The sequence below is a fragment of the Anarhichas minor genome, unplaced genomic scaffold, assembly GCF_050575085.1.
Source record: "Anarhichas minor isolate MPS153535 unplaced genomic scaffold, ASM5057508v1 ptg000011l, whole genome shotgun sequence".
NCBI classification, from domain to species: domain Eukaryota; kingdom Metazoa; phylum Chordata; class Actinopteri; order Perciformes; family Anarhichadidae; genus Anarhichas; species Anarhichas minor.
Window position 1 is genome coordinate 16,868,969 of NW_027466457.1, and position 18,368 is coordinate 16,887,336.

The 18,368-nt window shown below is 42.1% G+C and overlaps 1 protein-coding gene across 1 annotated transcript in view; it reads right to left on the bottom strand.

The window, feature by feature from the left end:
- Positions 1-18,368, bottom strand: part of ptprz1a (protein tyrosine phosphatase receptor type Z1a) — a 43,291-nt gene that overhangs the window by 10,962 nt on the left and 13,961 nt on the right. Inside the window, exons 9-16 of the mRNA XM_076089813.1 lie at positions 15,995-16,179; positions 15,180-15,306; positions 12,121-12,161; positions 9,822-12,024; positions 6,736-6,874; positions 1,654-1,742; positions 1,024-1,109; positions 239-259 (exon numbers count right to left, since the gene is read on the bottom strand). Of these exons, the coding sequence (XP_075945928.1) occupies positions 239-259; positions 1,024-1,109; positions 1,654-1,742; positions 6,736-6,874; positions 9,822-12,024; positions 12,121-12,161; positions 15,180-15,306; positions 15,995-16,179 (2,891 nt within the window). The remainder of the gene's footprint in view (positions 1-238; positions 260-1,023; positions 1,110-1,653; positions 1,743-6,735; positions 6,875-9,821; positions 12,025-12,120; positions 12,162-15,179; positions 15,307-15,994; positions 16,180-18,368) is intronic.

Consider the following 18,368-nt stretch of genomic DNA (forward strand, 5'->3'; position numbering starts at 1 on the left):
ATGATACCTATATGAGTATAAACACGCTTCTTTCTTTATTAAACAGCAGAAGTTTAAAAGCTCAGTGAGAGGATTTGGTGCTCGTGGTTTGTAAACACAAAATTCAAAGTTGGCCTCTCCTCCCCGGCTCAACGACACCAGCAGCGGCAACATGCGTTTGTACGTCCACAGTTTCACAAATAACAAAAAACACTTTTCGCTACGAGACGAGACAAAAACTAGGAGAGCAGCGTCTTACCTCGTAACTCTCCTTCAGTATCTAATGACGAGGGTGAGGAAGCAGCAGGCAGGCCGGGACGATTCCGTGACAACACGGTCAACCAAAGAGGTGCAAGAACACAAATTACAAGACGACACGGAAAATACACACAACACAGATCATGCTGCTGCCGACACAACGGGACAAATCAACCCAAATACACACCGGGGTCATCCAGTTCAAATTCATTTACAATAAAACAAATCTTTACATAAAAAGAGTCGTCTTTGTGTTGATTTTTCCTTTTGTGGCAGTTTGAGAACAAAACAAAGTTCAGCTTAGATTCATGTCACGTTGTTCTGCTGAAAGCCGACAGATAAAAGACGACATGAAGCAGGACTGCAGCGTTCACCGAGAACACGCTGTAAAGTATCATTGTTAGTGTTATTAATATTATTCACAGTCCACAATAGTCCAAAAAGGTTGCAGCCCTTTTGTCTTCGCTGTAACTGAGTCTCATCATCACAGCTCATCATGCAGCCAATCAGACACAACCCCCATGAAGCGCACGCACACACACACACACACACACACACACACACACACACACACACACACACACACACACACACACACACACACACACACACACACACACACACACACACACACACACACACACACACACACACACACACACACACACACACACACACACACACACACACACACACACACACACACACACACACACACACACGATATTAATCTGCGATGATTACCAAGAGTTTGATCTTCAGTCGGAAAATGTAAATGTTTTGTACCTCAAACTCTCGCTGGAAGCCGTTTGTGTCGTGAAGCTCGGCCACGTGTTTCACAAACTGCTTCACTGGAAAAGCTGTTTGCTCGTCTGGAAGAGAAAACAGGAAACAACACTGAGCGAAGAACACGTGTACTCTGAACGTCTAAGATGTGTATTTCTGCTGCGTATTGTTGAAGTAAAAACAATGCGTCTGTGACTGTGTTGTCTTAAAGTATGAAGGAATCATCAGGACGTAAAGCTCCGTGTGCTCGTGTAGAAGAACAAGTCAAGACGTTTGTCGTAAAGAGAGGACGTGATCACAACATTCAGAAATCAAAGACGTGTTAGGAATGTTGTTTTTAAAGTTAAAACATTTTCGGAAAAGGAAAGAATTTCAAAAACAACATTAAAAAGGGACGAGTTTTAGGAGAGTGAGGACAATTTTGGCAAGAAAAGAACATTTGTTAAAAATGGCATTTTTCAAACATGCAAATGGGGAAAAGTTTCATCACCTGAATCTAGTTTGAGAATAGAGAGAAATGAATGTTGTACAAACCATGAAGCCCTGAGAGGCAAACTGTGCGTGTGTGTGTGTGTGTGTGTGTGTGTGTGTGTGTGTGTGTGTGTGTGTGTGTGTGTGTGTGTGTGTTACCAGATGTTAATGCAGCAGTGGACGGTGCAGCGATGACTCTGGGTGATGAGTTGTCGTCGATGTAGAAGTGAGCCGTCTGGAAACAGGTCCTGCACACAAACACATCAGAATGTATTTTGATTGTAAGAAATCATCTTTAACTTTGAAAACTATAAAGTCACACTTTTGTCTAAAAACTAGGAAGAGGTTTCAGGAAATAAACGGATGACTTCTAACTCTCTGTATTTTAGGTTTGACAACATGTATAGATGTTATTTGACATTGTTTAGCATTATAACTATTATCTCCACAGCGCTAAAGAAAGACGTTCACGTTCTGGTGTGAAGGAGAAACGTTGCAGCTTGTTTGTATTTCTTTAAACCGATCACAATCGTCTCCGGCATGAGGTAAACACACCGTGTACGTCTGGTGAGTCAGACGAGTGTTTTACATAAATACATAACGATCATCAACACATACTGACAGTTAGACTACATTAAGTCATCGAAATACAGAACTACTGTGTAGAAAACATGTCTGAAATCCTGAACGGAAAACACAAATACTGATAGAAAGAGCTTTGTTTTGGAGAAATTAGAAATGAATTAAAGATGATATACATAGAACATATATACTGAATGTGACTGGAGAACCTGCTGAAAGGCAGAAGATGCTTTTGTTTTCATGCGATTCTCGTTTAAGCCCAGATTTTGGAGAATACACGTAATCTTCCCAAAAACACAGGAAGAAAGATGTTCCGTTAATCCTCGACAAGTTTTTAAACGGATGAGATTGCGTCTGATGAACCTGCGTCGTCTCGGCCAGAAATGGGCATCAGGGATTATCACAGACACAGAGAAACAGTAAACGGGTTGAGCTCGCAGATTAAAGGCGTTCTGCAGGAATCACAAACAGATATTCTCTCAGAACGTCTGAATAAAAGATTTCCAGTTCCTCTGACATCTAGACTTCTCTTAACTGTTCATCTCCACAGACTTCCTTTATTGATTAGACAGCGAGCTGAAACTGGTTCAGCGAGCTGAAACGCTGCAACTGGTTCAGGAGACAAAGTTAAATCAATAACAGCAAGAACTTTATTAGTCCCCTTTTAAAACCAATAAACATAACAAAATGTATGATTCTGTGTAGCTCAACAGGAAGAATAAAAGCCCTTTCATGTAGAGTGTGTTACAACTATTACAATAACTGTTTTGATTTTAATCTCATCACTAACGCCGGTTCATAAAAATAGCCTTTAGGTTTATAGTTATTAATGTGCACTGTCCCTTTAAATAAAGCTGTAACTACTTAAACAAATAAATACAATTGTTGTTATTATTGTTATTTCGATAGTTTCTCAACACAAAGGAACACGAGGACCGTTGTAAACATGTTCCAGAGATGCTCACCTTCGTATGAATATCTAAGTATGTATTTATTAGAACTTCTGAGTTTTTATGGGCTTCAACAACAGATAACTGGAGGTGATAGGTTATAACCCTAACCCTTGTGTTGATCCATTGGGCGATATGTTAAATGTAAATGAACTGTCCTCATAATCACACTCTATGTCAAAGGCTCTTAAGGCATTAACACTGCAGATGGTTGCAGGTTTGAATCCCACCGGAGGGAAGACGACTGAAGCAGAAAATGACGTGAATTTATAGAGTTTATTAATCAAATCTATACAGCAGCTTTCATCCAAACGTATGCTTCACATAACAGACACTCCAGCTGTAATGTCACATATGCTGCTGCTCGACTGAATGTTTGCTTCTACCATCAACATGTCTTCATGGCAGCACCGGCTTCGTCTCTTCACAGATGCTATTTGAAGCTGTGAGACTCGGCAGCTTAGATTATTGTTCAGAAGACGTCATTCTGCTGCTGTTCATTGGCCAATTCAGTTTCCTTCACTTGTTTGTCTACTGAGACTGAAACTACGTAATCTGATTATATTGATGTAAGAAGCTCAGCAACAACTTTAACCTAAAAAAAAAAGAAAGAAGGAAAACAGCTGCTGCTCACACGCAGTCTGCTGTTTGCACTGAACACATTCACTATCTGTATCCTCCAGACTGTGTGGACTTAGTCACCATGACGTCACCCGTTGTTTGAGGACTACAGTTTTGAAGCGGCACTTTGGCCGTCGCCATCTTGGTTTTTGGCCGTCGCCATCTTGTTTTTTTGCAACCAGAAATGACACGAGACGCTGAATAAGACATTTTACAGGCAACCAAAATGTTACAATTAACTTCCATGAGATGAAAACATACATGAACTGAAAGTTTTAAAGTTCTAACACTAAAGTACGGACGACTCCAAGGAAGTGCAAAAAACTGCAGTTGACCTCCATGTTAAAATGAACAACTTTAGAGCAGAAATAAACATATTTACAGCCTGGTACAACAAAAGTTTGCCCTCTCTATAGCTAACACGTCAATTCATGACAACTCTATGGGGATATAATTATATATAACATATATATATAATATATATAAATTATATTAAGGCTTAAAGTCAGGCATAATTGAGGTTTGTCTCAGGAGCTAGTTAGCTGTCTGATCTGCAGCGTCAACCAGCCGTTTGTAGAGTTAAGCTGTGTCGTCACTGCCAAGATGGCGACTGCCTGAAACCAACGATTTTGAGCTTCACAGTTGCTCTTCAGAAACAAGCCAACTACAGAGACTGAGACCATAAACTCATGTTTACAATGTTTACTGAGGTAATAAATCAAGAGAGAAGTAGAGTCATTTTCTCATAGACTTCTATACAACCAGAGGAGTCGCCCCCTGGTGGACACTAGAGAGAATGCAAGTTTAGAGGCCTTCAACATTGGCTTCACTCTTACTCTCCTGTTATCCATGTGCTGAAGATTGTTTGCAGGTGCAAAGTAAAATGAATTTATATTTCTTATATCTCAACCTTTAATTAGGATAAATGAACATCTCTGTCTTAACATCGTAGTTATTAATGATGCTTTTACTGATCTTTTCACTAGTTCCTCTAAGAAGCACGTGGACTCCGATAGAAAAGCTGCAACAAGAAAGAAGCTGGAAGCCTCCGCTGTGCTTGACCTCAAATGCACAGCAGCAGTGTCCAAATGAGCGACGCGTTGTCAGGAGCGAGTGAAAAGGGACACGACACCGGCAGGATTAGCTCAGTTTGGCCTCCTGCCGCTCGGCCTACAAGACGCGGACACGTTTCCTTCTGTCCGACATAATCAGGCGGATGTCCTTTTCCATCCCCCGACCCTCTCGGCTGAGTGGCGGCTCGCAGCGCTGCAGCCGAGGTACATCCTTCACCGAGGATTAATCCCCCTGCTCCCCAGATTATTACCGGATTAGCACTGCTCAATCTTGGAGATACAACAACAAGCAGAGCGCAAAAACAAGAACAATATGTCGAGTCTCCCGCACGGCAGATGAGAAATGTACAAAATACTGAAAGTGTTTACACTGCGTTTGACAGCGTGTCCTCGATCGGATTTCTGAAGTTGGTTATTTGACGGTCTGAGTGGGCAGCAGGGATGCTTCTCTTCCTTACTGCAGCCAGAGATGTGTTCAGCACAAGAAGAAAGGACTTTTGGGGTTTAAGTCCTGAATAGGCGGTATACAAAAAGTAAAACTTTTAAACCATTCTCAAAGAAACTTTTGTTTGCTCCAAATCAAACATTTAATATTGTCAATAAAAGAACATAAAAAAAACAGCATCTCTCAAGGTTAACCGAGAGGAATAAAAAAAACACTCTCTGACTGCTGTCAGAAGTGAGCGGCTGAAAGGATTCATTCAGTCTGCAGCAGCACAACCCAGGAGGTATTGTTTGTGAAGAGGCTGCTGGTACACACACACACACACACACACACACACACACACACACACACACACACACACACACACACACACACACACACACACACACACACACTGTTTGAGGAGATTCAGCTTCCCAGACAAATATGAGAGTCTTCTGGCTAAAGTCCCCACTTCAATCCCCCCCGATAGTATTTAGAGATATGATGGGGTTGAAGGGCGGGGGGGGGGGGGGGGGGGGGGGGGGGTTGAGGAGGCCGTGTGTGTGTGTGCTTAAAAAAATACTGGATGGATTATTCACACATATAAAGACAAAAATCAATGATAAAAACAGGATGTTGCCGCAGAACTTAAGCTTTGATTTTCAGGATTTGATTGGGACTTTCCTGAAGAAGCGGTGCCTGAATGATTTGTATCTTTAAGTGATATTTAAATGAGTTTCTATACACAAAGGAAGGATGAAAGAAAGTGTTGACACTATGCAGGAAAAGAGTGTGATTTGGCCCTTTTTTGTGTAAATTTGAAAAGTGTAAGATTAAACAGCTCTACCAACGCAGAGAAGGGGGTTATGGGTAAATGAATATAACGGCAGAGTTACTCGGGGTTGCACGTAGACGGACGCGGTTATAAATCCCTTCATGTGGTTGTTTTCTTATGTACTTGTACAGGTTTTGAGCAAAATATTTAGGATTGTTTTCCTCAAAATCTGTACAAGTATATAAGAAAATGTGTGTCATTATTCAACGGTTCAAACGAGTTGGAAAGAATGTAAAATCATCCAACCTGCATGTGCTACCATGTAGTCCACAAAATACCATTTCAACATTCCTGAACATAATGTCGCCCTTTCAGATGTTGTTCATTCACAGCACGAGGAAGATAAGAATGATGAAATTATTTTCCAGGACATATTTTGAATTACTGTAAAATTGATCAATTGTTTTCCAGGTTTTCCAGGATGCAGCCCTGCCCTCCCTTATTATGTTCTATGTATTTTTAGGCATTTTTAAGCTCGTATTAGAAAGCGAGCAGAAGAGGACAATAAGAAATGCAGCTAAAGAGACAGGAAGTTCTCAGTCTCCTCATGCAACTAAGTCCACTTCCTAAAGTGTGATGAAGCTCAAAAAGACCTCATTGTGTCATAATGGGATGATCATGTCTGCTGGATCTGTAAATAACAGATCTATGAGACAATAATGTGTTTCTATCTGCCTGCTGTGGACGTCTTCTGCCCTCTAATGGTGAAAACCATCAAATAAACGCAGATCTCAATACACCAGCAGTCCTGACCTCCAGTAGATGAGGATACTGATGAGGACGATCAGGCCGAGGCCGGTGAGGGTGGAGATGACGGCCAGAGGAACCACAGCCTTCCTCTCTCTGTCCCGGATCGAACCCACTCTGGACTCGTGGCTGCTGTTGCTGACATCTGGAGGGAAACAACAGGAAGTGGACAGAAGTTAAAGCTACTGTGACCGTTTCTCAGAGGATACGCTGGTTATAGAAATGTAATCCACTGATCTGAATACATACGTAACCCAGCGGTGTCTTTGTATTGACATGTTCAAAATGTGCTATGAACTGGATGTTAGTTCACATCGTTAAATATATAAAAAGTGGCTATTGTTGCAATTATTTTCATACAACTGGAAACGTTTCGGTCAGTTTGATCAGGTTTGCATTTGCACTATAACCACTTCTAGACAGAAGTTGGACTTTTCAACCATTTTTCTATCACTTTTAGATATCAGTTCCACTGCATATCTATTACTTTTAGCTAATTCAGCATTTTCAGCCACTTATTCATTACTTTTACATTTCTTTCACCATTTTCAGCTATTTATCGATTACTTTAACCATTTTCACCATTTTCAGCCAACTGTTTAGACATCTCTGATCACGTTTTTCATGCATTCTCAATCTCAACATATAGTGTTCAGGTGTTACAGCTGAAATGATGGGCTCATTTCTGCCTCCGGAGCAGCTTGGCCTCCTTGAACTGTTTTGCAGAACTTAAAACTCAAAGATTCTGTCGTGTCTCCGACTTCAGAAAGTAACATGAACCATATTAACTGAAACACAATGCATACCACCACATTCACATTCACCCGCCAACCACACCACCTCTAAACTCATCACATTCAAACCGCCCAAAGCCCAGAACCTCTTGAAAGAAAACACAGAGACACAAAGGCTCACAATGAACAAGTCCATCACAGATCAAACTGAGCTGGAGTTAATCAGGTGGCATCATTGTGGCGATGAGTAACGGCTGAACCTGACCTCACTGAGCCGATGCTGCTGAATCCCTTTACTGTCTGATAACCAGAGAGGAAAACACTGGAATGGATTAACCTCGACTGGGACGCTGTTTGTCAGAACTTACCTCTTCTGCACAAACGGACTCAGTTCAGCCGTGAATGGCTGCGTCGGCCCCGTCGACTAGTTCACAAGGGGCGCTTTCTACTCTGTGTAACCTCAAGAGTAAAAACCCATTCATTCAATCGTCCATCCAACAGATCGCTGTCTGCCTCTCATGAAACCCTGGACACACTGGTGGTGATGACGGGCAAAAGGAAAGAGAAACAGCCCGGAGAGAAGACAGAAAAGGTTGTTTGTTTTGGTGCAGAAGCTGAAGAGGAAAGACTGAAAGAAGATCTGATTTAAGGACATGAAGCTTCCAACTGAAGAGACGCCAAACTAAATGATGAAGATGGAGTTCTGTTACTGTGGATGTGGCTGTCAGGATGTATATGGAAACACACTGGGGATATTTATTTTCTTTTTTTAAATAATACCATTAGTTATTATATTTTCTACCTTCCAGGCAGCCATTGTTCTCGGTTCATTCATACAACCCAAAACTACATATTTGCCACAAAGGGCTTTAAAATGTGCACAACGTACGACGACCTCCATCCGTTGGATTGTTGCTGCAGATAAAGAATCGACTTTAACGTGAAACTTGCTGCGGATAGATGATCACAAAGTGAATGACGCACTCTCTTTAACCTCCATCTGCTCAACTTCAGTCTCTGTCACGGACGTGTAACACGAAACAACGAGCAAACAGGGAAAAACATGGCATGAAGAGATGAATATAGTAACAATAACAAGTATGAATTTTGATGTTTGTCGCATGTAAAAGAAACACTAAGAGCGTTGTTAAAGTAACTATACGCAAAATCACACTTTGTGTTGCTTGTATCCAGCTCGAGTCAGTGTGAAATCATCTTTAAATAAGTTATATAATCTATAATAATATATCTTATTAAATATGTGCACATTTGTTTCCTTATGTTAAATATGCAAATGAGGCATTATGTAATGGTGACTTTTGGGGAATTTAGTAGAAATCTACAGAAGCAAATAAACAAAGTATTAAAATAAACACCTGAATGTGTATTAAGTCTGATAGAAGACACGTTGAGCAGTGCCTGTAGTGTCTCGTCTTAACATTATTCCAAATTTAAAAATCAACCTCAGCATGAAAACATTTACCTGAGAAAGTGTTCCGTAATGCTGTTAAGTACACATCATGAGCTACATGTACATGAATCCATCACATTCGTGCTCTCCTGCAGCAGCTGTAGTCAGATTGTCGGACACTTTGTTGAATCTTTGATGAAACGTGTTGTTTGAAGCTGAAGGGATGAATTGCTCTATTTACTGAGCATCATGAGTCCTTCATGAGGCGGGACGAAGCGCCTGAGACAGATGGCGTTTGAACTACTCGAAGCTTCACAGAGCTCTGCTGCAGCCTAGTGGCCATGACAGGAAACACACGAGAAGAGAAGATCTCTACGTATTTCAGCCAGTGTGCACACATGCAACCTCACTAGGAGATGCACCAAGACAATGCTTCCTGAATCAACATCAAGCTTGTAAAATGACTGTTAATATAATTTAAGTACACATTAACAATGTGTCATCTACCGTGCAGCATGTAATAGATTTGATTCTCGCATTTAACATTCAAATAACATTTCTCAAACTACCTTTAAACTCTGAATTACTGCATTAATATAGTTATTCTTTTAGATTCTGACATACTTAAAAAGAACAATAAGGGGATTAATAGAATGTATTGTTAGTAAATATACGTCCTGAAGCAGCTAAAGGTTTTAAAAGAAACTAAGCAGTCGCCACTTGATGAATGGGTCTCCAATGATGATGAAGATAGATGAAGTTATTGGTTCCGGTTTGGTTTTACCTTGCATGCATGAACTTTCTCGCTTTGACAGACAACAAAATGAAAGAAGTGAGATGTAGTTTTGTTGTTGATTGATGGTGGATTAGTCATCTCATCTCTCGATCCCTTGGCATCTTGCAGGTGAAATGCAGTTTTTTTTGGCCCACACGGACGGCGGTTTTACCTGCGACTGGCTCCTCTTCCTCCGACTCTCTTTCTGTGCGCTCGGAGATACTGAAGTCGGAGGACGTCTCGTTGTCGTACAGGCCTTCAGCCTGCCCCGAGCCGCTCTCCTCCTCCCCGCCCAGCGACCAGGGCGAAGCGGACGTTACCGCGGGAGCGGTTGGCGTCGCCGTGCCTCCTACCTCCGAGGTGATGGCACTGCCGCTCTCGCTATCGAAATAGAACGCCGAGGAGCGTTCGTCCAAATCATCGGGGGACTGGCCGAACTCGGAGGTCGCGGACGGCTGAGCGGAATTAGTAACTTTGGTTGAAATAGGGAACGCGCTGTCTCCAGAGGCCGAGGTTTGAACCCTGTCCCACTCCTGATCTACGTCCTCCGGGGAGTCAGGGATCAGGGCCGAGCCCGAGGCACTGCTGCTAGTGTCTAACGCCTGTCCTTCTGGGGTGGGGGTGAAGGGGGAGGCTGTGGGTGAGGAAGGGAGGGCAGAGGTTTGTAAAGCGGAGTTCCCATCTGATGCAGAGAACCAGGGATCCCTGACGGCAGACGCTGTGGCTGCAACAGAAACGGGCAGGTCACTATGGGTGACTCGGAGAAGGAGGGAGCGTGAAGAGGACGATGTGGGAGAGATATGAGCGCTATGGGATTGAAGAGGCTGGTCTAAGGACAGACCATCAGAACCCGCCACAGATAGAGAGTTTAGGAGATCGTCTACACCAACACCAGAGGCCGAAGAGAAGCCCACGCTAGAGTAAAGCTCTAAGCTAGCAGAGTTCCAGGCCGAGGACGGCAGGGGTACATGAGGAGAGGCATGCAACCAGGACGAGGACGACATCGGCTCTAGAGAACAGCCGCACACGGGGTCCACGTCGCTAGCGAAGGGAAACCCGTCACCGCTGACCTCGGGGAGAAAAGACTCTATCGTGCTCCCTGTGGCGTACCTTGCGTCCTCGAACCCAACTGAGAGAGAACGGGACAAGCCCGGAGTCGTGCCGGAAAGGGTGAAGTCACTAGAGAGGAGAACCGAAGGCTGGAGGGTCGGGCTGAGAGAGAGAGAGACTGTTGAGAGCGACGGATCCCAGGAGGGAGATTCGGAGGTGGCGCCAGACGGATCCGGCACCGTTTGGAGAGGAGGGGTATCGCTAAACACTGAGTGGTCACCTGAGGAGACCGACGAAGACGAAGACCCAGACAACAAATCACCATCGCTATCGCTATCGTCGAACCCGACATCAGGGACGACACTCTTCCAACCAGACAGGGGGTGTGAGGGGTGAGGGAGGTGAGGCAGGGTCGAGTCAGGGAGCGTGGGGGTTGAGGGAGAAGCCGGGTCTTTGCTAAACAGCGGAGCGGTAGCGGCATGCTGGGAGTCCGATGCAGAGGCGGACAACACGGGCCAAGAAGAGGAGGGAGGGTCATGCAGGCAGGTGGAGGGGTCCGCGGTGTCACACAGAGGGGAGGAGGAGGAGGAGGAAGAGGAGGAGGTGGAGGGGAGGATAGAGGTGCGCTCACCGTTGGACATCGGCTGTGTGGTCTGCAAGAGAACGCCACTCAACTGGACAGAGGTCGTGGTGGACGAAAAGTGGGGCATGCCGGGACTTGTGGGCCTACGTGGAACAGCTTCACCCGAGGAGGAAGGCTGGGAGGTGGGAGTTTGGATCTCTGGAAGACCTCCGGGTCCAGTGGACACGTCTCCATCAGCGGCGGCGTCTCCGTTTATAGGACGCGCCAGGCCTCGGTCGGTCTCTGCCCGGATGAAGGACGACGACCTCGTTGTGCTGCTCACGTCACTGGGACGGGACCTCAGCGTCGTCGCGGTGCTGCTGTATGAAGAAATACTTTTACCACCTTTTGTCTTTGCACTGGTTGCTGTTGTGGAGTAAAAAGGAGCGTTGCCACCGAAGTCAGCTTCTCCTGTGGTTTTGGTTGAAAGAGGGACCTCTGGTGGACGTGTGGTGGTACTGCGGTGTGCAGTCTTTTCAGAATGGCCCAGGACTTGACCGTGCTGGGTGGATCTGACAGGGGGAACCGGATCAGTGGTGGTTTTCCTCCAACCAGATTCTGCTGTTGTGGTTATGACGCCAGGTAGAGGTAAAAGATGGTATCCAGAGGTCGTGGTCCTAGGAGAGTTTGTAGGTATCCAGGCCGGATCGTAGTCCTCGGTTTGGACCGGTTCATTCCAGGACAGGTCGGGTTCATGGTTGCCCTGTTGGTGAGAGAGATGTTTATGAACGATACATGACAGTGATAGCTCAAACTAAACAATGAGATGCAGTGTTTAATAAACAAAAGGTTTTCTTACCTCGTCGTCAAATTCATCAAAATCTGGATCCAGTGCATTTTCTGCAAAAAAAAGTCACAGGTTACATTATTAGTTACACAAAATCTAATCGAAACAAAGACTAAAATAATTCTTAAGAAACGTCAAACTCATGGAATTCACAATTCAACTCTAAACGCTACTTTGATCTTTAAGTTTCTCTGATTTGTGTTTATGTTGGTGTTCATTTTCTGAGTTTGAAAATGTAAAAAAAGAGAGACAAAGGGTGAAACAATGTGAAAACAGTGTGATGGGAATATCACGGAGAGGAGAAGGAAACACAGGGACCATCGGTTTCTTACAGGATGAAATTTCCTCTCAGTTTTGTTTACTCCCAAAAATAATCTTGCTAACGAAATGATCTTGATGGATGTAAACATGTGAAATAAAAAGTGGGAGAAAATGGAAAAGAGGGGAAGGTTGTTCACATCACTTCAAGCAGTATGTTGGCTTTATAATAAACACAATACGCAATGGTGACACACACTTGCATGCAACATGTCAGAGACATTCAGACGTTTGCATTGGATTCCCCAAAGACACAAAAAACAGAAAACCTTGAACAAAAAGCATTTGCAATTAATCATTTTTTTCTGTTTCATCCTCCTTGTAAAAGCAGACGAGCCAAGAAAAGGAGTTTGAACCGACAACCCTCAGCTACTTTCCTCTGATTGTCTAAACTTTTTTTCTAGGTACTCAGACTCCACCCGTCTGTCACCTGAGAGGGATAAAACAAACTCACACAAAGAGTTATTTGCAAATGCCACATAGTGGTGACCGAGCGGAAACGCACAGCACACAGTGGGGGGGGGGGGGGGGGGGGGGCAGGCGGTGGTGGAGGTGTGGCTCTTACCTGTCTGAGACACACATCATGGTGAACAGATCAAACTGGTTTGTGAAGCATGAGGTGAGGTTGTACAAGTTTAATGAAGGGTTTGAAATGAAAGGACGTAAATGGCTAAAAAATTAACTTAAATGTATCGATGGAAAGATCTGGTTGAGGTACGTTTGACGGATAAAGACAGAGATGACGGGATAAACATGATGTAGTGTTCACGATGTTAGTTCATTAAGTCATTAGTTGATCAAAGTTTTAGTCAATTATCAAATAAAAACACCAAATATCTACATTTTTTAAATGTTACAGCTTCAAAAATGAATTTAAAATATGTGTGATTTCCTTTATTTTTATTTTAAAAATGTGCCACTGATATTTTTTATTAACTTTCAAAATGAGTTGGACATTATAAATAAATCTTTGGGCTCTAGGAAATGGTGAACTGACATTTTATATTTTAAATAGATATTTGATGGATTAATATAATATATGACATCATGATTTTAATTGGAACAAGTTTCCTGAATCTTAGTTTGTGAGAGGTCTCTTAAATCTTAGCCGAGCTAGCTGTTGTAGCACTGAGCTAACGTATCTTCATGACCGCTTTAAATAGAAAAAGACGTTTGTGAGCTTCCATCAGGCAATCTTGTTGGACTTTTGTAGAGTTCATGGCAACAGTTGCACCATTTTTAGGTGCAGCTACGATGGCAACGCAACGTTAGCTTAGCACGGCTAATGGTGTCACAGAAAACTCACGTGTCACGTGAAACCTACTAGATGTTGCAGAATATCACCCATTCATGCAAGCTGACACTGAAACAGGATGCAGGGTATTTGGTTTTCTTTGTCACAACACATATTAGTTTATTCAACATAAAGTTCAGTTGAAAATACAAAGTTACTACGATTCCATGTTACACAAAATGCTGCGGCACACATGCGGCACACTGGTCTTACTGTGAGAAGCAGAAGGAACGGACGCCACACGACGGAAAGAAAACAAAGATGGCCCCCAAACCAAGCATGTTATTTGTTCATTTCAGAATATAGAAATATATAGAAAAAGCACATTTGAAGAGTACACAGAGAAACTTGTGAAACAGTTTTGACACACAGAAAAAGACAAATCAAACAAGAGCAGTGTGTGTGTGTGTGTGTGTGTGTGTGTGTGTGTGTGTGTGTGTGTGTGTGTAAATCATGAAGTAAATGCCCCGGAGTGAAGGGGAGGGAGGGTGAAGAGAGAGATAAAGAGGAAGAAAACCCCCAAAAAGATATCAGTCAGGGTTCAGAGGGAGGACGAGAGGGAGGACGAGAGGGAGGATGGAAATGTTTCTAAAAGAAAAGAAATGTGGCCAGTCAAGTAAAACTGGAAGAAGTGAATTTTACTATTTCTCCTGAAAGTCGAGTCAGTGCATTTGTCTTTTAATATATTAAATAATTTTAGTTATGTTTATACAAATATATATATTTTATATTACCTGTAGTCTCATGTCATTCCAGTCTTTGTGCTAAAGATTGTCTATACGTGTAAAGTTAAAAGCTTTTATCTCGCATTACTCTTTGATTAATATGGAAGCCCATCACTGCCAGAAAAATAAAAATAAAATCAGAAAGATTAGGAGTGAAATGAGTAAAAATAAGTCAAAATGAATAACTACAATAACTACTAAACTGCGAAGTCAAAATCCTGATTTAAAAATAACTATTTGCCATTTAAAATCACAATTGAAATATTATAAATCAAAATGATGAGATTGTAAATCTTTTGGACTGAGATTATGAGATGTAAACTTTTTTAAACATTCATTAGATAGTAAGGCCACATTATTATTAAATTAAAGTTTTGAAATACTTAAAAATACTTTATCATTTTGAGATACTAAATCAGAATTATGACTTAAAACAGCAGAAGTGTGACTTACTATCTCACAATGGTTTACACTTAATCTTTATTTTTGTCAGTAAGAAGTTTCATTTTTGTTTTTTTTGTTTCTTTCCCATCTGTAATGGGCTTCCACAGATTTAGTCTTCCTCTACGCTTTCATTTTTAAAAGTCGTAACTTCTCTGCTCGAAGAAGACCGATAACTCATTTTCCGTATTTCAACTTTACGTAAAAAGAAAAAGAAAAAGTGCGTGAAGAGAAATATCTGTACAGCTCATCTGCCGAACTCTACGCTCGGCCTCGGGCACGGTCGCTCTTACCGGGGTCGTCGATGGGCATGGCGACCGTCAGCAGGTCGCTCAAACGTCCGTATAGACCGTTGGTGCACACCGCCACCACCTGGACCACGTAGCTGGTGTTGGCCAGCAGGTCGTCGAGTATCGCCCCCTGGTGGAGAGAGGAGGAAAGACATCAGCTGAAAAGAACCAATCATTTCCCAACAATGCCATCAGTCTCAGTTTGGTCTCCTTCAAGACAGTTGGCTTTAGTTCTTTACGAGCATCGTAAGGACTCACGTTACTGTATTGTGATGTGGTAAAGCAGTGGAGACACGCATTGCCATGTTACGCCATTCAATCTAACGGACAATCAAGTCATTTCAATCTCAGTCTGAATTCGGTTGGAGCTCTGGCTTTTAAGTAATTGGAGGAAAGTTTTGCACAAACACGAGCAATACAGAAATATCTGTTCTAAAGACTCGAGGCAAACACATTGTTTATTATGCACTGATCTTTCCTGAGAATTTAACTTCCATAACTCGTTTTCTTTCAGACTCGAGGAAAGAAAACATTTATTTTACTACTTTGTTTATTTGCGTCTGTAGATTTCTCCTAAATTCACCAAAGTTACCATCAGATAATGCCTCATTTGCATATTTAAAAATGAATTTTCACAGAACTTGTAATACAAAAAAATTATTGCGTACAATCAATGTTTGCTTCATAGATTGTCAGCGATCAGCTTGGTGTCAGCAGATAGAGGAGGTAGATTTATGGTTTTGGATGTAAAATGCATCACAAACTACTTTGAGGAAATAGTTATTGATGAACATGAACTTGTGGACGGTCCCTCTCACCACGTCCTGGTCTCCGTCGGTCAGGTATGTAGAGGGGGCGGAGTTCTCCATGTTGGCCGGTCGGTAGGTGACGGAGTATTTCTCGATGCTGGAGTCGTACACCGCCCGGGGCCGCTCCCACGTCACCAGCAGGCTGCTGAGGTTGTGGGGCACCGCCTGGATGTTCTCCGGCTCCGAACTGCACACTGACAGAAGCAGACAGAAGACAACTTAATTCAAATCTAATTTTTTTTAAAGGCTCAGTAAATACCTCTAAATTTATTTTTGTGCAAACCGTGCACCGTAAAAAATATATTAATTTTTTTACAGTAGTTTTCTGGTTTTTTTCAAATTGTATGTAAACATTATAAAATAACAGACATTATCTATAAATGTACAACCAAACTGTTATATTAAGGTATATGCCAATAATGACAAATTATGTGAATGAATGAAAAGTAAAACGATTAAAGGCAAAGTCAGAATAAACGATGTATTGCAATATTTCAGGCAGGAAATAATCTTTTATTTCCAACCTCATAAGTACTAAAGAAAACGTGGGTTTAGTGCTACAGATGCTCCTCTTACATAGAGGATATGGATCTAACAGATTCTTCATAACCCATAATCAATATTCACCCACTATGGCCTCATGGTGAAATGCTGCAGAACTCAGACAACACTTCAGAGGGTTGGAATTATTATTATTATTATTATTATAATAATTATTTTATGAGACACTTTAAGATAGTAGCAGATCCAAATACAGAATAAGTAATAACTTCTATGAATACACGTTGTTTTAGAGGTGAGATCGGGGCCTTGGTGGCTTCCTGAAGTTGTTCCTACGCTTGTTATCTAAGAGTCTCCTACACACGGGGATTCTGGGTCAGAGTTGAGATTAGAGGAGCAGAGATAATGCAGATGACAGACACAGAGGTCCGGATTAACTCGGATTAAAAAGGGGCCGAGGATGGATGACAATAGAAAAGGAGGATTGAGGCTCCCTCTGGACAAACAGTGACACACTTCCTGCTCTAATGGCTCCGAGCTGAGCCTAAACCTCTGCTCTCACTGACCTCTAACCTTTACTTCCTCTGAGGCTTCAAAGTGAGCGGCTGTAGCGGCGATACAATCAGTTTACTCTGACACACAAAAGGAAAATACCACCAGTGAGTAAAAAGTGTCCAGCTTCAACCACTAGAGGGCGGAGTGAGACAGGTGAACACATGTTCAAACCTCACAGCGGCGTTTATTCACCTTCAAATCTACCAAAGTGATATCTCTGACACCAATGAGGCACTTTGATCTTCAGCAGTTCATCAGTGCTGACGAGTAAACCGAATTAAAAACATCGCCATCACATCAAGTGATGGTCAAAATCAGCTGGACTAATATTATTTATATTTAACAAGGAATATTTAATCAGGAATCTGGCAACAGAGAATATTTAACAAGCCTCAATTAGACTTTCATTTACTGCTTAATAGACCTGTTGCTGTTAAGTCAAGATGATATCTGGGGAATAAACACGTTAATATACAACACAAACAGTGAAATCTGAGTGTAACTGTATAGAAAACTAAATAAATCAACTTTATGAACATTTCTTAGAGATAGTATTTGACAGTGAAGATTCTGACCTGTAAACAGACACATGTATGAACTCTTTAGAGTCCCCTGGTCTCTTATGAAAGAACCCGGATCAATAACCCCCTCATTACTAATTATCGAATACAACCAGCGTGGAAATCAAAGTTGACTTCCTCCGGCTGTCACCGAGGCTTCATCTGGGTCGCTGGAGTTCTATTCTCGTCCCTCATGTCATTTTCTCTCTCGTCATGCGGGATCGTCTCTGATCCAGTTCGACCTTATTTAATTAGAATTAACCAGATATTCTTCATGCTCGGGTTCACAATGAGCTCCGGAACCAGCCGGGTGAGACATTAATGTTTTAGAGAAGCGTTTATAAGCTGTTATAATTTAATTCATTCATACTTATAGAAGACATGAGACGTGTTTATTATATTCTAAATATCTGTTTTGAATAGATAGATGTGTTTGAATATAAATCATCTTTACTTACTGTACTGGTTTTATGCCTGCAAAACCAAATCTTCTTTGGAACAACAATAGAGGTTCTTTACATTTAGTTGACGAAATATTAGCATAATAATACCCGTTTAGATGCTGGATAAATTAAAGGAGTACTCCACAGATTCATCTTTGCACTCATCACTGTCAGACTCACGATGGTCAGTTTAAAACAAAGAGGATTAAAATCGATGGTGAAGAATCAGAGATATCCTCTTTTATATTCCAAACATTCATCTTCCTTGTCAAGAAGTGGAGCCTACATTACCCAGAATGCAGCTTGACCACCAACAGTTCAGTC